Source organism: Monodelphis domestica, chromosome 4 (genome assembly GCF_027887165.1).
Source record: "Monodelphis domestica isolate mMonDom1 chromosome 4, mMonDom1.pri, whole genome shotgun sequence".
Lineage (NCBI taxonomy): Eukaryota > Metazoa > Chordata > Mammalia > Didelphimorphia > Didelphidae > Monodelphis > Monodelphis domestica.
Window position 1 is genome coordinate 55,233,482 of NC_077230.1, and position 23,620 is coordinate 55,257,101.

Here is a 23,620-nt window from a genome sequence, read left to right on the forward strand (position 1 = left end):
ACACACACACACACACACACACACACACACACACACACACACACTATCACTTGAATGGGTTTCCATATTATTCATTTTTGTAAAAGAGCAATCCTTTAAAACCAAAACCCTAAATCACATATCCATATAAACAAGTGATAAATCACACGTGTTCTTCTGAATTTTTACTCCCACAGTTCTCTTTCTTGATGTAGTTAGTAGCATTCTTTCTCATAAATCCCTCAGAATTGTCCCGGATCATTGTACTGCAATTAGTAGCAGTCTATCACATTTGATCATCCCACAATGATACAGTCTCTGTGTATAATGTTCTCCTGGTTCTGCATATTTTACTGGGCGCCGGTTCTTGTTTAAACTATTTTCTCAATGGCATGTTTAGACAGGCACCATGGCCTCTAAACCACTTGGTTAGTTCCGAGTAGCAAGGCTTGTACAGTTATTTGAATTCAAGGCTTGCTAAGTTGGAGAGTTGTAGAAGCTTATACTTGGTATACTTGGCTACTACATCTAAGGATGAAAATGTATTTGCATGATACTTGTATAACTGATATCAAATTGCTTGCTGTCTCAGGGAATAGGGAGGGGAGAGAGAATTTAGAACTTGAAGTTTTAGAAAACAAATGTAAATTGTTTTAAGATTTACTTGGGAAACAAAATATTACTGGGGGAAAAGAATAAAAACGTCACACAAACTTTCTTGGTTTTTTTCCCTTTTATTTTCCTTCTATAGTTCTTAAAGCCGTTTTAAGACTATTTTTAAATTGAGAAATGAATTATCCAGAAGCACTCAGGTGAGAGAAAAAATATCATAATTTAGGGATTTAGTTGGAATATTATATGAATTGAAGGGTTGGAATATAATTTCTTTTCATATTTAAAATAAAACAAAAAACAAAATCCTTTGATTTGTGATTTGATTTAACTGGCAGATTCAAGAATGCTAGAAAGGCTTTTAAACTTTGTCTCTAGCCTAGAGTCCCTTTTAAGATCCAATTTATCCTATACTCAGCTGCCAGACACAAGAACCCAAAATGTTTATTGCCTTTTTCCCTACATGAGCCCTTACTGATCTACTCACACCCTTCAGTGTATATATGCATACGACATATGTATATAACAACCAGCTTCTATGTAGCATTTTAAGGTTTGCTGACTGCTTTACAATTATTCTTTCATTTGCTCCTCACAACAATCCTGTGATGATTATCCCCATTATATGGACGAAGAGACTGAGGTACAGAGAGGTCAAGAGACCCCTCCCCCCCCAGTCACACAGCAAAAAGTGTCTCAGGTTGGATTCAGACCCAAGTCTTCCCAACTCCAAGTCTAGCATTGTCTCCACTATTCCACCGAGCTGTCTCTATTTATACTGTTTATAAATATGTGTATATGTACATATACATACATACGTACATACACAAATATAAAATATGTTTATCTATACATTAAAAAGTGTCTAGATAAAACACTTCTTTTGCCTGCACTATTAGATATGTCAGTCTTTCTCCTTAACCTGACCACCTGCCTTTCTCCTCTTTCCCAATCTATATAACCTTTCCTGCTATAAAGTAAACAGCCCATCCAAGAAGTCTTGCTAGATTGACCTTATCCCAATCTGATTATCTCTTTACTGTTTTCCTTAAATTTCTGCTCCCTCCCATCTGTACTATCCTGATTTGTTTCTTGATATGTTGCTTCATTGAGTCTTCTTATTTTTTCTTTTTCACAGATTTATTTTTCCATTTTTAACCACAAATAAGTAGATTTGATGATAACTTTTTCATTTTTTATTTAACATTATTTATTTAATTTGGTTAATTTCAAACATTATTCCTTGGTTACAAGATTCATTTTCTATTCCTCCCTCCCCTCCCTCCACCCTTCCCATAACCAATGAGCAATTTCACTGGATATTACATGTGTCCTTGATCAGAACCTATTTCCATGCTGTTGGTGTTTGCACTAGGATGTTCATTTAGAGTCTACATTCCCAATCATATCCCCTTTGACCCATGTAGTCAAGAAGTTGTTTTTCTTCGGTGTTTCTACTCCCATGGTTTTTCCTCTGGATGTGAATACTGGTCTTTCTCATAGATCCCTTCGAGTTGTTCAGGAACACAGTATTGCCACTAATGGAGAAGACCATTATGTTCAATTGTATCAGTATCTGTGTACAATGTTCTCCTGGTTCTTCTCCTTTCACTCTGCATCACTTCCTGGAGGTTGTTCCAGTCTCCATGGAATTCCTCCACTTTATTATTCCTTTGAGCACAACAATATTCAATCACCAACATATACCACAATTTGTTCAACCATTCCCCAATTGAAGGGCATCCCCTCATTTTCCAATTTTTTGCCACCACAAAGCACAGCTATGAATATTTTTGTACATGTCTTTTTCCTTAACTATTTGGAGTACAAACCCAGCAGTGCTATGGCTGGGTCACAAGGCAAACAGTCTTTTAGTACCCTTTGGCATAGTTCCAAATTGCCCTCCAGAATGGTTGGATCAATTCACAACTCGACCAGCAATGAATTAATGTCCCAACTTTGCCACATCCCCTCCAGCATTCATTACTTTCCCTTACTGTCATATTAGCCAATCTGCTAGGTGTGAGGTGATATCTCAGAGTTGTTTTGATTTGCATCTCTCTAATTATAAGAGATTTAGAACACTTTTTCTTGTGCTTATTAATGGTTTTGATTTCTTTCACTGAGAATTGCCCGTTCACGTCCCTTGCCCATTTATCAAATGGTGATTGGCTTGATTTTTGGTACAATTGATTTAGCTCTTTGTAAATTTGAGTAATTAGAGCTTTGTCAGAGGTTTTTGTTATGAAGATGGTTTCCCAGTTTGTTATTTCCCTTCTAATTTTGGTTACATTGTTTTTGTTTGTACAAAACCTTTTTAATTTGATGAAATCATAATTATTGATTTACATTTTGTGCCTCTTTCTAAGTCTTGCTTGGTTTTAAAATCTTTCCCTTCTCAAAGGTCTGACATGTATACTATTCTGTGTTCACATAGTTTACTTATAGTTTCCTTCTCTATGCTCAAGTTATTCACCCATTCTGAGTTAATCTTGGTGTAGGGTGTGAGGTGTTGATCTAAGCCTAATCTCTCCCATGCTGTCTTCCAATTTTCCCAGCAGTTTTTATCAATTAGTGGATTTTTGTCCCAAAAGCTGGGATCTTTGGGCTTGTCATAGATTTGTCTTGCTGAAGTCGTTTACCCCAAGTCTATTCCACTGATCTTCCTTTCTGTCTCTTAGCCAGTACCAAATTGTTTTGATGACCACTGCTTTATAGAATAGTTTGAGATCTGGGACTGCAAGGCCACCTTCCTTTGCATTTTTTTTCATTATTTCCTTGGATATATTTGATCTTTTGTTCTTCCAAATGAACTTTGTTATGGTTTTTTTCTAATTCAGTAAAAAAGTTTTTTGGAAGTTCAATGGGCATGGCACTAAATAAATAGGTAAGTTTGAGTAGGATGGTGATTTTTATTGTTAGCTAGTCCTAACCATGAACAGTTAATGTTTTTCCAATTACTCAGATCTAGTTTTAGTTGTGTGGAGAGTGTTTTGTAGTTGTGTTCATATAGTTCCTGTGTTTGTCTCGGCAGATAGATTCCTAAGTATTTTATATTGTCTAGGGTAATTTTGGATGGAATTTCTCTTTCTAATTCCTGCTGCTGAGATGTGTTGGAGATATATAGAAATGCTGATGGCTTTTGTGGGTTTATTTTGTATCCTGCAACTTTGCTAAAGTTGTGGATTATTTTGACTAGCTTTTTAGTTGATTCTCTATAATTATTTAAGTAGGCCATCATATCATCCTCGAAGAGGGATAGCTTACTCTCTTCACTGCAAATTTTAATACCTTCAATTTCTTTTTTCTTTCCTCATTGCTACAGTTAGTGTTTCTATTACAATGTTAAATAATAAAGGTGATAATGGGCATCCTTGTTTCACTCTTGATCTTATTGGGAATGCATCTAGTTTATCCCCATTGCAGATGATGTTGGCTGATGGTTTTATATAGACAATGTTTATTATTTTTAGGAAAGGACCTTCTATTCCTATACTTTCTATTGTTTTCAGTAGGAATGAGTGTTGTATTTTGTCAAAGACTTTTTCTGCATCTATTCAGATAATCATGCAATTTTTCTTGGTTTGCTTGTTGATATGGTCAATTATGTGGACAGTTTTCCTAATATTGAACCATCATTGAATTCCTAGTATAAATTCTACCTGATTATAGTGAATAACCCTCCTGATCATTTGCTGGAGTCTTTTTGCTAGTATCCTATTTAAGATTTTTGCATCTATGTTCATTAAGGAGATTGGTCTATAGTTTTCTTTCTCCATTTTTGACCCACCTAGCTTTGGAATCAGTACCATGTTTGTATCATAAAAAGAATTTGGTAGAACTCCCTCTTTGCTTATTATGTCAAATAGTTTGTATAGTATAGGGATTAGCTGTTCTTTGAATGTTTGATGGAATTCACTTTGAATCCATCAGGCCCTAGGGATTTTTTTTAGGGAGTTCTTTGATGGCCTCTTCAATTTCTTTTTCTGATATGGGATTGCTTAAGAATTCTAGTTCTTCTTCTGTTAATCTAGGCAATTTATATTTTTGTAAATATTCATCCATATCACATAGGTTGGCATATTTATTGCCATATAATTGGCAAAATAGTTTTTAATGATTGCCTTAATTTCCTTTTCTTTGGAGGCAAGCTCTCCCTTTTCATCTATGATACTGTTAATTTGGTTTTCTTCTTTCCTTTTTTTTATTAGATTGAGCAGTACTTTTTCTATTTTGTTTATTTTTTCAAAATACCAGCTTCTAGTCTTATTTATTAGATCAATAGTTCTGTCACTTTCAATTTTATTAATTTCTCCCTTAACTTTTAGAATCTCTAATTTAGTTTTCTTCTGGGGGGTTTTAATTTGTTTGCTTTCAAGTTTTTTGATTTGCATGTCCAATTCATTGACCTCTGCCCTCCCTAGTTTGTTAATATATAGGCACAAGGATATAAATTTTCCCTTGAGTAATGCTTTGGCTGCATACCATAGAATTTGAAAGGATGCCTCATCATTGTCATTTTCTTCCATGAAATTATTAATTGTTTCTATTATTTGTTCTCTAACTAACCGATTTTGGAGAATCATGTTAATTTCCAATTAATTTTTGATTTGGCTCTCCATGTACTCTTACTGATCATTATTTTCATTGCCTTATGATCTGAAAAGGTTGCATTTATTATTTCTGCTTTTCTGCATTTGTTTGCCAAGTTTTTATGACCTAGTATATGGTCAATCTTTTTGAATGTATCATGTGCTGCTGAAAAGAAGGTGTATTCCTTTTTGTCCCTATTTATTTTTCTCCATATATCTATTAACTCTAATTTAATAAGATTTCATTCATATCTTTTACCTCTTTCTTATTTATTTTTTATTTGATTTATCTAAATTTGAGAGTGGTAGGTGCAGGTCTCCCACTAGCATAGTTTTACTATCTATTTCCTCCTTCAATTATACTATTTTCTCCTTTAGAAATTTGGATGCTATACCATTTGATCCATACCTGTTGATTAGTGATATTTCCTCATTGTCTATACTCCCTTTTATCAGGATATATTTACCTTCCTTTACCCTTTTAATCATATCAATTTTTACTTTGGCTTTGTCAGATATCATGATTGCAACTCCTGCCTTCTTTATCTCAGTTGAGGCCCAATAGACCTTGCTCCAACCTTTAATTCTGATCTTGTGAGTATATACCCACATCAGGTGTCTTTCTTGTAGATAAGATATGGTAGGATTTTGGATTCTAATCCACCCTCCTATTCATTTACATTTTATGGGTGAGTTCATCCCATTCACATTCAAAGTTATGATTGTCACTTGTGAATTCCCTAGCATTTTGATATCCTCTCCTAGTTCTGTCCTTTCTTCTTTTGCTATATCCTTTTAAACCAGTGGTTTACTTTTAATCATTCTCCCTAATCCCCTCCCTTAATATGCTTCTCTTTCTGGTCCCTCCCTTTTTGTTTCCTTCTTGTTTTTTTAGAGTCTGTTAAGTTACCTCCCCCTTCTACTTCCCTCCCTTTTTGTACTCCCTCTCCCATACCCCCATTAATTTTCCATTCTTCCTTACCCTATAGGATAAGATAGACTTCAAGATCCCAGTGGATCTATAGGCTTTCCTCTCCTTCTTATAAGAGTATTCTTCCCCTTCCCCTCCCATGTGTATCTTTGTGTGATAAAGATTATCCTATTTATTTTATTTCTTCAAGTATCTCTTTGTACCATCTTCAATTCCCCCAACCCTTTTTCTTTTTTTTTTTGCATATCATTTTATAGCCCTTAATGCCCCAAACATTTCCTATGAATGATTCTGCTAATTACTATAATAATGAATTCAATTTTTGAGTTACAAATAACATTTCCCCCATATATTAATATAAATAATTTGATCTAATTGTAGCCCTTAAAGAAGAGAGTTTGAATAAAAAAATATTTTCCCCCTTTTCCTCTCTTTCTTATTTACCTTTTCATGTTTCTCTTGATCTTTGTGTTTGGATATCAGTATTTCCACTTAGTTCTGGTCCTTTCTTTACAAATACTTGGAAATCTTCTATTTTGTTAAATGCCCATACTTTCCCCTGGAAGTATATAGTCAGTTTTGATGGATAGGTGATCCTTGATTGAAGACCCAGTTCTCTTACCTTTCTGAAAATCATGTTCCAGGCCTTGTGGTCCTTTAGTGTGGAAGCTGGCAGGTCTTGTGTGATCCTGATTGGTGCTCCTTGTTATCTGAATTGTCTCTTTTTGGATTCTTGTAGAATTTTCTCCTTAACTTGAAAGTTTTAGAATTTGGCAATTACATTCCTGGGAGTTGTCTTTTGAGGATTTAGTGTAGAGGGTGTTCTATGAACTCTTTCAATATCTATTTTGCCCCCTTGTTCAAGAACATCAGGACAGTTTTCTTGGATGATTTTTTGTAGTATGATGTCAAGATTTCTGTTTATTTCTGACTTTTCAGGTATACCAATGATTCTCAGATTTTCTTGTTGTGGTCTGTTTTCTTGATCCATCATCTTGTCAGTGAGATATTTTATGTTTTCTTCTATTTTGTCAGTCTTTTGACTTTGCTCTATTAATTCTTGGTGTTTTGCAACATCATTGGTTTCCAGTACCCAAGTCTGGTCCTTAAGTCCTTGTTTTCTTTGATAATCTTTTTGTTTTCTGCTTCAATCTTTTGAATTTCCTTTTCGGTTTGGCCTATCCTGCTTTTTGTGGCTTCCATCTGTTTCTCCAATTGGAGTTCTTGTCCCTCAAACTGTTATTTTCTCTTTCAACTATTTCTCACTTTTATTTCCAGAAGGCTTCCATCTTTTGGATGATCTCCTATTTAAACTCTTCAAGAGCTTGCGGACAATTTCCATTTTTTTTAAGGTTTTGGCATTGTTTGAATTTCCTCTGTAGCCTGGGTTTTTCCTCTGTAAAATTTTTCAAGAGCCAATGCCTTTTTTTTTTTTTGTGGTGGTAGATGGAGGTTGTGGCTCCTTGATACAATTTGCCATCACTGTGGGGGGTTTTCCATCCCTTTTTACTCAGCGATCTGAATGAGATGGGTAGGCTCTCTGTGTATGGAGTAAAGGAGCAGGGATTTTGCCTGAGGCAAGCTCTTGAATATCAGAAGCTTCTGCTGTTTGCTGCCTTTGTCTGCGCCTCCTTGCCGAGAGTGCCCATGGTCTGAGCTCCCCAGCCCACTGGGGTTTCAGGTGTAGCTACTCTCAGGGGTAGGTTCTTGGTATTTTTAGTCAGCTCCCAAGGACCTAGAGGTTCCCCTTGCTCACTCCAGAGGTGTCCCTTGCTCACTAGCTGATTCTGTTGCTCGGTGGCTCTGACTCTGGCTCTGTAGGTGGGATGGGGGAAGGTAGATCAGCACACATTTGGGTGGGAGCTTTTTCACCCCCTTATAGTGTGGAAATGACCAAATCCCATGTACCTTCAATGCTGAGCCCTACTGGAGAGTCCTTTCATTCTTATGAAAATTATTTTTTTGGGTCTTTTGAGGTAATCTATATTGGTGGGTCTGAGGAGAGGAAGCATCCTGCATCTAGGCTGCTGCCATGCTTACCTGGAAGTCCTTCATTAAATCTTCTTTAGTCATTTCTCCTTTTAGATTCTAAATTCCTCAAACATGTTTTTATGAATTCTTTCCCTTTTTATTTTTCCACAATGACTATCACAATATTTACACAGTAAACCTGCTTAAAACAACCACCACCTACCAATTATATGGAATTTATGACTGAATTTACACATAGTTCATAGTACCATTTTAAGTGCCTGAGACTTCATAGTTATGCTCATAAGTTCTCATATACCCTTTAGGCTTATTGTGTACAAATTCATTTTAAAACTTTAGTTTATTCCCACATAGCTAGTTGACTATTTTATGAGAAAAACAATCATTTTTGTTATTCAGTTATCTCAGTCATATCTGACTTTGTGACCCAATTTGAGGTTTTCTTCACAAAAACATGGATGGAAGAACAATAGGTTAGTATAGTAGAACTAGCATGATGGTTTAAATGCTTTCAGTTGATATTTTGAGTGTCAAAACAGTCTTAAATGTTTTACTATGTTAAATATAATTTGCAATTTACTATCCTTCCCCATTTTTTTTTTGTTCCAAAAAAACATTTTTGTATCTTCTATCCTGGAACATTTGTATAGATTCATAAATATTCATAGCTAGCATTGATATAGTACTTTAAGATTTAGAAAACATTTTGCATATGTTATGCCATTTTAATCCTCACAACAATGCTTAGAAGTAGGTGCTATTATCATCCCTATTTTACAGGTGGAGAAATTGAGGCAATCAGTGGCAAAGTGACTTTTTCAGAATCATACAGCTAATAAGTATAAACATCTTCTTTGAACCCCACTCTTCCTAATTCCAGGTCTAGCTCTCTATCTACTTCTCCATTTTTCCAATTTTCTTTCCAGTGCCCAGGTCAACCATGCATGCCTTTTCTATATTCCATCCTTGCAAATGTATCTTAATGGAAATCCTTGCTGATTCTTAATATTAAATTTGTTTTAACATTATTTGATTTAGTTTAATGTTGGAAGCACTCTTTAATTCTCATAGTGCATAAAAGTAATGTTTGAAGCAAGCTTTTATTCTTTACTAATAGGTCTTACAACATTATTTAATTTGGTTATATAGGAGCATAGATTTAAAGCCGAAAGGAATCTTGGAGGTAATTGATTTTAACTGTTTGAACATAAATCTTCCTGAATGTAAGTCTGGCACTTAATTTGTTATCATGTGCTATCCTGTATGTAAAATCTTGTTGTCTCTTCAGCTATTATTCTTTGGGTCAGTAATTATATCATCTTTTTTTTTTAATCTATCACTCTGCACTTAGCACAATTCGGATAACACAGTAGTAGATACTTAGCAAATACTTTTGGTCAACTGGTTGACTGATTGAAACTGAAACTCTAAGGAAAGATTAAGTTCTTTTTCTCAAAGTCAGTGTTATGGATAATTTTGTAGCTTACCTAGAGTGAAAGAACCAGCATTACCTTTGGTCAATTTCTTTATAAAGTAAGCTTGATTTTTTTCCCACCAATTAATCAAGATTTTTAAAAAGAGAGACAGGTAGTAAAGCCAAATTTCTTTTTTCTCTAATCTCTATTTTCCATCATTTTCAATGTCGTCTTTCCTAGCAATTAGACGATAAAATACTCTTTAATAGAAATTTAAGTTGCTAGGTTTATATTTTAGAAACAAAGTGGCAATCTTTATTTAAAAGAGAAATTTAACATTTGATTTTTAAAATCCATGATTTATATACACATACAATTTATAGTGGTTACACTAAGTGATGGTGATTCGATAGTTGTCATGAAGTTTTAAGCTACCATCTAATTGTCTCCAGAGCTGAATACCTGATCTCAATGATATCTCTATGACTTTTAGCACTAAAGATTGAAATTCGTCCATGCCTATTCATCTTTTAGATTCTTCTTCCTACTAACTCATAGAGTATAGAGCAAGTATTCCTAGCCTGGGGACTGTATACACACACACACACACACACACACACACACACACACACACACACACACACACATATATATATATATATATATATTTCAGAAGGTTTGTGAACTTGAATGGGAAAAAAATGTAAATCTTCATTTTTCATTGACCTCTAGCCAAAATTTTGAATTTTCTTCCTATTAGTTAGAAACATTATTCTGGGAAAGGGTTCATAGGCTTCACCAGGTTGTCACATCAAGGAGACTTTGACACAAGAAAAATTTTTGAGGCCCTGGACTAGAAGATCTACTCAGTGAAGTACTAGAGGCCTTTTTCTAAATATTTTAACATTTCACGGTTACCAGTGGGCATTCCATTTGTTACCCTTCCATTCCATTACATGGAGTGTCTTCCTAGTTTTCTGATCATATATAGCCTAGATGCTTCATCTTTTATATCCTTTTTATGTCATGTTTTGCCCTCAAATAATTGTTATAATAGGCTATAACTTTCATAGCCTGGCTGTGTGCCTCTTCATTATCCTTTGTATTATTTGAAATTTTTATTCTCTGGAGGTTATGGTGATGTATGGCTGAATAACATTATTAAAGGAAATTTTTATTGTTGTTTAGTTGTTTTTCAGTCATTTCTGACTCTTTGTGACCCCATTTTCTAGTCAAAGATACTAGAGTGGTTTTCCATTTCCTTCTCCAGTTCACTTTACTGATGAAGAAACTGAGGCAAAGAGGGCTAAGTGACTTATACAAGACCAAATGGATAGTAAATGCCTTAGGCTAGGTTTGAACTCGGGAAGATGAATCGTACTAACTTCAAGTCCAAAACTCTATCCACTGTGCCATCTAGCTGCCCCTCTTGAAAGAAAATACTGATGTTAAAAATACAGACTAATGCAACAGAAAGGAAGCAGTTTGGGATTGTTTAGGAGTGCCGTGAAATTTCTTCCTCCTATTTAATTTTGGGCTGAACTCATTATTCTTCTGTTCTTTGTGTCCAAGATAAATGAGTGGGCCAACTCAGTGGATTGCCTGAACAATATGCTTTCTCTGTCTGCTTGTTTGTTTTTTCCTTGTGGATAGCTAGGCTGCTCTCTTTGGAAAGGCAGTAGATCTTACTGAAAAGATCCCGTGAATTCTAAGTCTTCAAGTAATCAACACAGTGTTGTCCACAAACAAACACTGGGAGAACATCTCTATCTCTCTTCCATTTGGACTTTGGGCAGGTCACCCTGCAAGATGGTGGTATTCCAGTTTTGGAATTCACAACACCTTATTAATACATTGATTGAATAGTGATAACTGACTGATTATTGAATAAAGTTCCTTTTAATCAAGCAATGACGATGAGAGACAGAATTGTTTAGGGAACATCAACCTTCCAAATATCAAGATAGCTTAGAGTCATTCTGAATGAACTGGCATGCCAACACAACTTTTGAGGAGGAAAAATGTTGATAGTCAAGGACATGTAAAGTTCTTTTGGTTTCAAGGGGAAAAAACAAAACAAAACAAACCTGAGGGGAAAAATTCTGAAACTTTTGCTTGAGAGAGGGAGGAAAAATGAATTCCCTTTATCTCTAGGGGCTTATTAATTCAGAGAGGCAGTGTTCAATGGTGAAAAAGAGGGCCAGTCTTGGAACCTGGAAACCCTGGGTTCAAGTCCTGTCGCTGATGAATACTAGACCTATAATTAGGGGCAAGCCACATGACCTCTCAATAGAAATTAAGGCTGTGAGTTACAAACCAGTTACTAATCTGCACTGGTGAAGGGAGAGTTTCTATAATGGGAATTCACCATCCTGAACCAACTTGTTCAAAACAAAATCCCAGTGACGGGTTCTCAGATTGGGGAAGGGCCAGTATACTGCTTTGGCCTGCATTCTTAGTCATCATAACATGTGGAGAAAGAGATCTGAATTTGAGCACTGACAGCACATAATCCTTAAACATGGGAGGAATTCTCTTTGTTTTGTATGGGAAATGCTCTGCTGGCATCTAGTTTCTGAAGCCTAGCAAGCTATGAAACAGACTTTATGCTTTATACATTCAGAATTACTTGAGAGATTAGGAGGGAAGCTTCCTTTTTTAATAGCACACATTTCTGGTCTTTAGAATGAGAAATAATGAGAAAATAAGACTTACTTTACAGCCAACTTTTCTGGGTCCACTTCTATAAGGTGGATGATGCCTTCGCTACATGACTCAGTTATATGAGAGCTTCCAATTACTTAGAATCCAAATGAATTGTTTATTGGCAGAATTATTCCTAGGATAATGACTGGATATTTTGGAGTGGTTTGCCATTCCTTTCTACAGCTCTGAAGCAAACAAGCTTAAGTGATACAAAGATTTTGAGGCTTTCTGAATTCACTTAAAAAAAGGTTAAATTTTGTTCAGTATAAAGTTAGTATCCAGCATATTTTATATTCTAATTATTTAAAAACTGATCTTCTGTCTATGAAATATTAACGTACTCTTTGTGTCATACAGAAATTTGCTAATGTTATCATTCTGATGAGAGAATTCATCCTTTGCTTATATAGAACCTATAAACTGAGGCATGACCTCTCAGAAACTTTGGCCCCTCGTAGGGAGAGCAAACACCCTGGGGTGCTGTGACAAGCGCAGACCCTTGTGAAGTTTCCAAGTCCCTCTGTTCCCAAGAGGAAGATTAGACTGATCTCCCTTTCCACAAGGGAAGGAATTACCAAAATACAATGGCTTTAAAATCAAGATAATCTTTACTAAGCAAGACCTACATTTGCAAGTGGAGCAACTCAGCCTGTTGCCAAGGAACTCAAATCATAAGATGGTAAGCAGCTGCATAAATATTTTTTCTAACAAAGGGAAGTGGGAAAAGGGGCTGGAAGGGCCAGATCGAGAGAGGGATCTGGGCATGGTGTGAAGAGTTCCAGGAAGAGGGGAAGACAAATTGCCAGGGCAAGGGAAACAAAAACTCTTGGGTGCATATTTTGGGGTATAGTAACATTTTTTAGCATGATAAGCGAGTATGCACTAATCAGCTTCCCAGGCTTGGGAATACAAAGAGTGTACAAAATTATAACTAACATTATCCTTGCCGGGATTGAAGGATAACAGAAAATAGTTCCAAAATGACAACTAACAGACTTAGAGAGTCTGGGACAAAGACTGTTTTTGAGAAACCCAAAGTCACTTAGTTTTCTCATTGCAGAAACCATGAGAGCTGGTATGGAATGAGCAACTGGCTGATGGGACCCAACTCTAATAGAATAAGCTACGACTTGGAGAGTTTAATCATTGGAGTCAGTCTCACACACCTTCATCATCTACATATTTAAACAAAGATAATTTATTTTCTCAAACCAGAAGATCTAGACCATCAAAAAATATTATCTGCCTAGTGATTCCTTTGGAGACTCTTCTTTGATATGCTGTGATACTATTTTGTATTGGGATATTACTTTAAAAGTCACAGAGCTTTTGAATATGTCTGGTTTCATTTGTCCTCATAATGAAATAATTCTTTATTCTAGGTAGGGCAGGTATGATCTATTTGATGAAAATCTGAGGCTTAGAGAGTTAAGCAACTTGCCCAAGATTACTCAGCCATGGAAGAGGTATTCTGTTTTTCTCATTAGAGTATTGGTGGACCCTTCACCAATGCACATTTCAACCTGGCTTTGATTTATTAGTTACCACTTAAAGATTTTCGTGAGGTACATGGAGGTTTAAGCAGTTAGCCCAGGGTTATAAAGCTAATTAGGACCCCAAGTTTTGATTTTTAACCCAAGTCTTCCTGACTCCAAGTCCAGTACTCCATTTATCCATGATACCATACTGTTTCTTAGTTCAAGAAATCACAACAGATTTTGGAGCCAAAACTCGAGAGAGATGGATTAATCATGTTTTTTTTTTTTTTTAATTTGGGATCTGTCAGTTAAATAAATTATAGAAAACTAGATTTCAGCTTAATTGGTTTCATTTGTAATCCTATGTAATTTACTTTATACATTTAAAATGTTATTCTGAGGTAGAAAAGAGAGAGTTTGGAACTCAAAATTTAATTTTTAAAAATGTTCAAAATTAAATTAATAACTATTTTGAGAAAGGGCCTTTAGGCATCACTAGACAGCTAATGAATTCCCGGATTAAAGGAACTCTAACATCCCTTTCTGCTTGAATTGTTTTGATCCTACAAATTCAACTTTTCTGGCTTCCAGTTTAGTGTTGTTTTTTTTTTCATTATAAAATTGTGGCAGTTTACTCAGGAATGTGACTGGGTTTGTGTATGACTTCTATAATCTAGCACCATTAACAGAAAAAAGCAAATTGATGCCTAACTGATCTTATGGTAATAGCATCCTTTTAAAACAATATATGTGAGATGTATGTTTACTTGATATGAATTATTTAATGGTTTTTTTATTGATATATTATATCATATTCACTTGACTAACAGACATCCTAAGTACATCTTGGAAAGTTTTTTGAATCACTGTTTGAGCTGACCTATTTTTTAAAATCTTAAAGTTTTGCTTTATTCATTGTTATGTATACTTAGATGACTTTAAAATGCATTTTTGTTGTTGTTCAGTCATTTCAGTCATGTCCAAGTTTTCATGACCCCATTTCGGTTTTCTTGGCAAAAACACTAGAGTAGTTTGCCATTTCCTTCTCCAGTCCATTTTACAGATGAGGAAACTGAGGCAAACATATTAAATTACTTTCCCAGGGTCACATAGTTAATAAAGTCTGGAGTCAGATTTGAACTAAGGAAGGCAAGTCTTCTCAACTCTAGGTTCAGTACTCTATCACTGCACCACCTAGGCAGCCCTCAAAATGCATACAGTCAGAATTTTAACTTTTTCAGAGCTTATTTCATATAATATACTGATACAATAATATATAATTATTTTTGACACACATTTGTTAAGCATTTATTTTATATTAAGTCTCTCTATTACAAACACCAGAGTCTATCTCAAACTGCTTACATTCTACGTGTACTAATATCATCTTTTTACTGAAATGACGATAAAACTCCTAAACCATGTATTATCCATAATAACTGCTTCTGCCTCAGTCTCCTTAGTTGGGGAAAACAGACATGGATGCTGCTGCAATGTGTATATTAGAACCTAGATTTTGGTAATTGGAATGGATCTCAAAAGCTATTTAATACAATGTATAAAAGAAAACAGAAATTTTTTCTATGATATCGTAGAGGGATTGGATATGTGGTTTCTTCACTTTTCTAGAAATTCTCAACACAAACTTCCTCTATGAAGGCAGGCTGGCACCTTCTGGGTAATTTTTAATCTTAGATATTTTCCTAAAGCACTAAAAGGTTAAATCTAATCCAATAATCCAATAAACATTTATTAAGTGCCTGTGACCTGCCAGGCACTGTGCTAAGAGCTGGGGATACACTTAATGACAAGAAAGACAGTACTTGCCCTCAATAAGTATATGGGGTCTAATGGGGAAGACAGGACACAGAATGAAAAAAAAAAAGGATTAGGGAAAGAGGGAAGGGAATACCTGGAAGTAACTTGTTCTATGGAGTTGAGACCAGGCAGGACACCAGTTGCAAAGTGGAGTGATCTGAGAGTTCAGTTTCTGCTCTCTATGAAGGAAGGCATTGAAAAGCAACTGATATAATATATAAACTAAAGCTGTGGTAAAATGATGATAGCAATTTTTAAAAAGAAATACTTAGGTCTATATTACTAAAGTTATAGAATGTCAAAATTGGAAGGTGATGTACAAATAAGTACATCAATTAGCATTTATTAAACACCACCTATGTACTCAGATCTATGCTACATGCGGGGGAAACAAAAAAATGCTAGGTCAAACCTAGATCCTACTCTCAAGGAACTTTTCTCTTGGGGAAAAAAATTAAAAACTAAGAATATATAGAATAGTTAATGGTTATAGGATGTTGAGAGTGATTTCAGAGAGAAGTCATTAACATTAACAGGGAAAGAATTATTACAGAAAGTGGGACTTCAGGAAAGCCAGAAAGTAGACATGTTAGATTTTTTAAAAAAATGATTTGTTTATTTAAATTTTTATTTTTAAAATTTTTCTATGTTTACATGAGTAATTTTCTTTCCCTCCCCTCTTCTCTTTCCCCTCCAAGAGCTGACAAGCAATTCCACTGGGAATACAAATGATATCACTTGATACCTATTTCCATGTTATTCATTTTTTTGCTATAGAGCAATTTTTAAAGCCTCAGGGCAGGCAGTCTTTTAAAGTCCTTTGGGCATAGTTCCAAATTGTCATCCAGAATGGTTGGAAAATTCACAACTCCACCAGCAATGCATTAGTGTTCCAATTTTTCACATTCCCTCCAACAATTATTATTTTCCTTTGCTGTCATATTAGCCAATCTGCTAGGTATGAGGTGATACCTCACAGTTGTTTTAATTTGCATTTCTATAATTATAAGAGATTGAAAGCACTTTTTAATGTGCTTATTGATAGTTTTGATTTCTTTATCTGAAAATTGTCTATTCATGTCCCTTGCCCATTTATTAATTAATAATGGCTTGATTTTTGTACAATTGAATTATCTCCTTATTAATTTGACTAATTAGACCTTTGTCAGAGGTTTTTGTTATAAAGATTTTTCCCCAATTTGTTGCTTCCCTTATAATTTTTGTTGCACTGGTTTTTGTTTGTACAAAACCTTGTAATTGAATGTAATCAAAATTATTAATTTTACATTTTGTAATATTCTTCATCTCTTGCTTGGTTTTAAAATCTTTCCTTTCCTATAGATCTGACAGGTATATTATTCAGTGTTCACCTAATTTACTTATAGTTTCCTTCTTTATATTTAAGTCACTTACCCATTCTAAATTTATCTTGGTGTAGGGTGTGAGATGTTGATCTAAACCTAGTCTCTCCCATTCTGTTTTCCAATATTCCCAACTTTTTATTTTTGGCAAATAGTGTGTTTTTGTCTCAAAAGCTGAGATCTTTGGGTTTATTGTACACTATCTTGCTGAGGTCATTTACCCCAAGTCTATTCCAATGATCCTCCTTTCTGTCTCTTAGCCAGTACCAAATTGTTTTGATGACCACTGCTTTATAGTGCAGTTTAAGATATGGTACAGCTAGGTCTCCATCCTTCACATTTTTTCATTATTTCCCTTAATATTCTTGAGCTTTTGTTCTTCCAAATGAACTCTTGTTATAATTTTTTCTAATTCAGTAAAAAAGTTCATAGTTTGATAGGTATGGCACTGAATAAGCAAATTAATTTGGGTAGGATTGTCATTTTTCTTATGTTAGCTCATCCTACCCATGAGCAATTACGGTTTTTCCAAATATTTAGATCTAGTTTTAATTGTGTAGAAAGTGTTGTGTAGTTGTGTTCATATAATTCCTGTGTTTGTTGTGGCAAATAGATTTCTAAATATTTTATATTGTCTAGAGTGATTTTAAATCAAATTTCTCTTTCTAACTCTTGCTGCTGAGATGTTTTGGAAATATATAGAAATGCTGATGATTTATGTGGGTGTATTTTGTATCCTGCAATTTTGTTAAATTTGTTGATTATTTCCAATATCTTTTTAGTGTATTCTCTAGGATACTTTAAGTAGATCATCATAGCATCTACAAAGAGTGATAGTTTAGTCTCTTCATTGCCTATTTTAATACCTTCAATTTCTTGCTATTACTAGTGTTTCTAGCACAATGTTAAATAATAGAGGTGATAATGGGGATCCTTGTTTCACTCCTGATCTTATTAGGAAAGCTTCTAATTTATCTCCATTGCAAACAATGTTTGCTTATGGTTTTAAATATATACTATTCTTATTTTTAGGAAAGGTCCTTCTCTTCCTTTGCTTTCTAGTGTTTTCTTTTTTTTAGCCAGTAAAAAATAATGTTTATTTAATAAATTTTTACATTTAATTGAATGCTTTTAATGTATTAAAAGTATTGACATTTTTTAAAATTTCTCCCTTTAAGTCTACATCAAGAACTTCAAACCATTTATTAATTTTCTTCATATGTTCGTAGTACATATTCCATTAATCTGATTCAGCTTTTTTTGCTTTTTCTTATTTCATAAGTCTTTTCAGACATCTTTGTAATTTTTATAGTGTATCAATATGTTACTTATTAACAATTTATTTATTCTCCCAATGTGGCATATTTAGTTTCCTTCCTTTATACAAATTTTTAAAATTAATTTATTTAGTCAATGTATAACCTTATTCCTTGGTTACAAGAATCATATTATTTCCCTCCCTCCCCTCGCCCCAATCTTCCTGTACCTGATGCACAATTTCACTGGGTATTACATGTGTCCTTGATCAAAACCTATTTCCATATTGTTGGTGCTTGCATTAGGATGTTCATTTAGTCTACATTCCCTACCATATCCCCTTGACCCATGTAATCAAGTAGTTTTTTTTTTCTTCTGTGTTTCTACTCCCATAGTTTTTCTAGAAGGTGAACTATGGACTCTTTCAATGTCTATTTTGCCTTCTTGTTCAAGAATATCATCTATTCTTTTCGATAATTTCTTGTAATATGATGTCAAGGCTTTTGGTTTTTTTTTTCAGGTTTTCAGGTAGACATATGATTCTCAAATTGTCTCTCCTGGACCTGTTTTCAAAGTCTGTTGTCTTCTAAATGAGATATTTGATGTTTCCCTCTATTTTGTCATTCTTTTGATTTTGCTTTATTAGTTCTTACTGTCTTGTATTAGCTTCTACTTGCCCAATTCTAGTCTTTAAAGACTGGTTTTTAGCTATGATCTTTTGATTTTCCCTTGTGGCTTGGTCTAATCTGCTTTTCATGGCTTCTAGCAAGTCAATTCTGGTCTCCAATTTGCTTATTATTTCATGTGATTTCTATGCCTGTTTTTCTAAGTGAGAGATTCTGTCTTTTAAACTGTTAATTTCCCTTGGAATTACTTGCATTCCTTTCTCCCACTTTTCTTCCCATTGTTCCTCCATCTTTATTACTTGGTTTTTGAACTTCAACTTAAGTTCCCTGAGAACTTGTGATCAATTTCCAGTTTTTAATTTTTTTATTGCCAGTTGCATATGCCTGAATTTTCATGTGCAGTTTGCAGTTTGCTTAAAATGAGGTCTTACTGTTTTTCTGAAATGTCTTTCTCTAGCCCTGACTTCGTTAGCCCTATAATTTTAGCTACTTGTTGTGTAATTATAAATGGATATTTCATCATCATCTCAGATTCTAATACTTAAAAGTGTCTTTGATTTCACTGAAATATCTGAATTACTGAAATTCTTGAAAAATCTCATATACTCTAAAAGTAGAAATCATGACCAAGTCATACCTCCTTATTACATGTTACTCCTTTGTATCATGGTAAATTCTTCTCAGGAGATCTAGCCAACATCCTAGGACCTTCCTGTAGGATTCCTAGTATTAATACTAATGCTAATTTCTACTGGTGAAGCAAGTGGGTTTTCCATCTGTTATCATGTGTTTTTGCTACATGATTGGCACAACTTTTTCAGCCATAGACCTTTCTTATATACATATATATGTATATATATCAAGGTTATGTAATTAAATGGATTGGTACACTGAGCTGTCTGTATAATTGCATATTATGGTCCAAAAATAAATATTCTTTATCCACTTGGGATCCTGCTGGACATTCTCCATGGCGGTAGCAGTCATCTTTGGAGAACAAATATCTCCTTGTTTTATGCCTTTCTTTCTATGAGTAATCATAAGGTAGACCTACCAAGTTTATTAGGAAACTTGTATGATTTTAGCAAATTACATGAGTTATACCTTATTGGAGGAAAATCTTCCCAAATTTCATTTTGCTTCCAAATCCAAATACCATTTTAGAATCAAACAATAAGTTCAATGGAATACTATTCTCTGCACTTTTCCATCAGGTGTATGACTGTAAAGATGTGGTCTGTTCTGGATTATCATTTGCAAATGCCTGTTTATTCTATTGTCATGGTTTTGCCTTTTTTGTTGTTATTTTTGGAAATACCACAGAACTATTAAAGAAGTCAGAAAAATCAAGTCTTTAATCAGGAAAGGGATAGGTCCAATAATTGGCCACTACACAGAGCCTGGGGCCAAGAACTACACAAGTCCCTGGGGACTCTGGGAACATATTCCTGGGAGAAGATGGCACTAGATGCTTTCTACAAAGAGTGACAGAACTTGGGAGTTTTTTATACCCTCTGGAGAACTTGGTACAGCAAGCATGCATAGACGAGCTGCAAGCAGGCTGCAAAGAGGTTGCAGCTAGAGCTGGGGTATGAGGGAACAGTCAACTATAAGGAATACAAAGGAAAGGGTCAAACCTTCCTGAGAGAGGACTTTAATACAATGAGAGAAGCCTTTTTTTTCCTTGCAAAAGTTATATTTTATTTTATTTTATTTCTTTCTTTTGAGAATTTTATTTAATTAGTTAATTTAGAATATTTTTCCATGGCTTCAAGAATTATGTTCTTTCCCTCCCTTTCTTCCACCTCCTCCCATAGCCGACACACAATTCCACTGGGTTTTACATGTGTTGTTGATCAAGACCTATTTCCATATTATTGATATTTGCACTAGGGTGATCATTTAGAGTCTACATCTCCAATCATATCCAATCTCACCAAACCAGGGTCCTCAAACACTTTAATGTCTATAGTTTAGTCCAAAACAGGTGAGCCTTGTACTTGAGTTTTTAAGGGGCAGGGGCAAACTTGGGGTCTCCAGAATTCAATTTGACACCCTTGATACAGGTGTAAATTATTCTAGTAAAGATATTGTAGAGGAGAGAAATTAGGCGTAGCAGTTGGTAGCTATTAATATCCTGAGTTTCCTTTTTGAGGAGTAAGAAATATTTTAATATTTCTTATAGTTTACTTCTTCTCTTTTCAGGTATCTTCAAAATCCATCCTTCAGCACCTTCAAGAGAAGATTTTTCTTAAAAGCTGGACTAGACAAAATATATTCAGAGGAAGTTCATGCAGGAGGTGACACAATTTTGTTCATTTTATCTTTAATTAGAATTCGTTTCTGTTTTCTTAAGCTGCCGGATTGAGTGTGATAGTGGAGTCCAATGTGATGTATCCATTGCAATTGAAAGCAAAATAAGTTTGCTATAAAAATGCTAAGAGAGCTTTATACAACTTTTAGTTTATCTATTCAGGCTTATATTTAAATGTACTTTGAACTGGGTCTTACACTAATCTTTCTGTTAATGTGTTTTTCTCTCCACTGTTTTCTGTTTTTTAATGAAATGATCCTGTTCATAAAATTCCTCCATCCTCCTACATAAGAGTTTGGCAATGAGTCATGTTCTTAATCAGTTTTGTCTTTAGATGCCATATCTCTGCTAAACAGCAAGATCAGGTAATATGATTTCTGGCCCTTCTTGCTTTGCATCAATTAAATTTCCCCTGAAAATGATGATAGTTCATATTGATACATATTCTTTTATACATTCCAAATTTGGAGGGGCATCAATTGCTTAATAAATAGGTGAAAATAGAATTCTTTAACTTGTATTTCAGATCTTCCCATTTTTATTCATCTAATTTTGTGCTGATTTTGATTTTTTTCCTTAACAAGTTGAGAATTTGACAATACACAAACAGGAATCATATCAATATTAATATTTTCACTGTCAATAAAATCAAAATGTAAAAAAAAAATTGCAGGCAAGTGATTCTTAAGTTCTCCTGGAAGAAGTAAACAAAGGAGCTAAAAGAAGCAAACTTCCACGTTTGCCCAAAGGAAATGAAAACATCACTTCTTTAGATGCTTTGTGATCTTACTCTACAGTGCTCTTGCTCTAAGCAAAAAGACTACTATGAAGAGAATTTCAATTGGTGCACTAACATCTGTTGTGCAAGATGAAAAAGGGCAGAAATTCTATAAAGAACTCAATAAAACCACCGAAATTAAATCAACACATCTTTTAATACTTGGAGACAGTAGCTCCACAGAAGAGTTTATTATCGCCTTCCCACCAATCAACTAGAAGGAAAGGGGTACTTGGAAACAGGAATTTAATGGGTGGACCATTGAGGGGCTCAGAGTTTGAATAAGAAGAGAAATTCATTCTAAAAGGAGGTTTTTGCTGGAAGCAGCCTGGAAGAGATCATAGTAGCCTAAAGGGTCACATTGATTCCAGAGAGGAGGACACCCATAGTCTTTTCTAAGGGCAGAGAAGCTGACTTTTTGGGTGCTACCAGCTATTACAGCGACTAGCAGTATTACTTCAAATCAACCAGGAGGGAGAGAGAGAGAGAGAGAGAGAGAGAGAGAGAGAGAGAGAGAGAGAGAGAGAGAGAGAGAGAGAGAGAGAGAGAGTAAAAGCACAAGAGTACTGCTAGCTGGCTGTCAGAACTCTGAAAAGGGTGAGGGAAATGACTACAAGCTTCATGTGGCCTAAAACTAGTGGAGGGAATCTTGTAACGGTTGAAAAAGGAATGATCTTTTTCTCTAGGCAGATCAGAGCCCAGAAGGGACTTTCTCAGACCCAAAGCCAGAGAGTAAAGAAGGATTCAAATTAAGGAAAGCCAAAGAAAAAGAGATGACTATTGAAGCTTGTGTTCCCATACCCAGAGATGAGACCTGGAGAGTTAGATTCTAGAAGACCCCCGAGACTTTGCCAAACAAAGTCTATCTGCAAGAATCCAATAACTGATCTAACATCTAACTCTGGCAGAATTGGGCCCAGGTAACTTTGAGAGCAAACCATGAAATAGGAAATAATTAAGAAAAAATAAAGTCTGTGGAGTATCAGAATAAATTCACAAGACCCATGTGAGTTTCAAAATGTGTGGCCAGGGGAACTACATCCCCCAGTGTGCCTCAGAGGTCCCTCCTACTTCCTGGCATGGGATTGGTCTTGAATGGACCAATCCCATGCTGGGGGAGGGACCATACCTGGTGTGGGATTGGGCTTGAATTGGACCAATCCTGTGCTAGGGAGGGGTCATGTCCCTTACTTTCAGGCATGGGATTGGTCTACATAAGGACCAATCCCATGCCTAGAAAAAAAACTTTTGAATGAAAAACTTTTAATTGAATTTGATTAAAAGTCTGAGAGAGGCTAGTCAGTTTCAGGATCTCTAGTTTTCTTTCAATTAAAGTTTCACAGTTAAAGGAAGAGATTTTATTTTAATCATTTCACCCCTATCAGCTTTCTAATTTTTCTCTTTGATTTATTCTTTTAAATCTATATTATAGAAAACTCTACTTAACATTCCCTCTTGTAGAATCTGAAAGTCAGTGGTAGCTGTGCTATTATCTACTGGCAAAGCCAAATGGCTGAGGCTTGGCAGTATCCTTCTAAATTAATCTTGTTTCCTCCATGTTGGGTCCTTTTGGCTTTGGCCAACAGCTGGGACTGGACTGGAAGCCTTCTCTGTCTTCTTGATTCTCCTATGCTGGCTAACCTAATTTAATATTAAAGAAACAACAAATGTATTTAAGTGTAGCTGGCACATAGGGAGATGTTTCAGGCTTTAGGGCTGACTCAGCCAGCCCTTCAGGGTAAAACCCTCTTTCTGGGAGCC

The 23,620-nt window shown here is 35.0% G+C and overlaps 1 protein-coding gene across 7 annotated transcripts in view; it reads left to right on the forward strand.

Moving 5' to 3' along the window:
• ST3GAL6 (ST3 beta-galactoside alpha-2,3-sialyltransferase 6) overlaps positions 1-23,620 on the forward strand; it is an 86,104-nt gene that overhangs the window by 4,715 nt on the left and 57,769 nt on the right. For all 7 annotated transcript variants that reach the window (XM_007493597.3, XM_007493599.3, XM_007493595.3 and 4 more), the window contains one exon: positions 20,973-21,067. Coding sequence is in view for 3 of the 7 variants with exons in the window: in XM_007493593.2 (XP_007493655.1) it covers positions 20,973-21,067 (95 nt within the window). In the remaining 4 variants the exon portion in view is untranslated. The remainder of the gene's footprint in view (positions 1-20,972; positions 21,068-23,620) is intronic.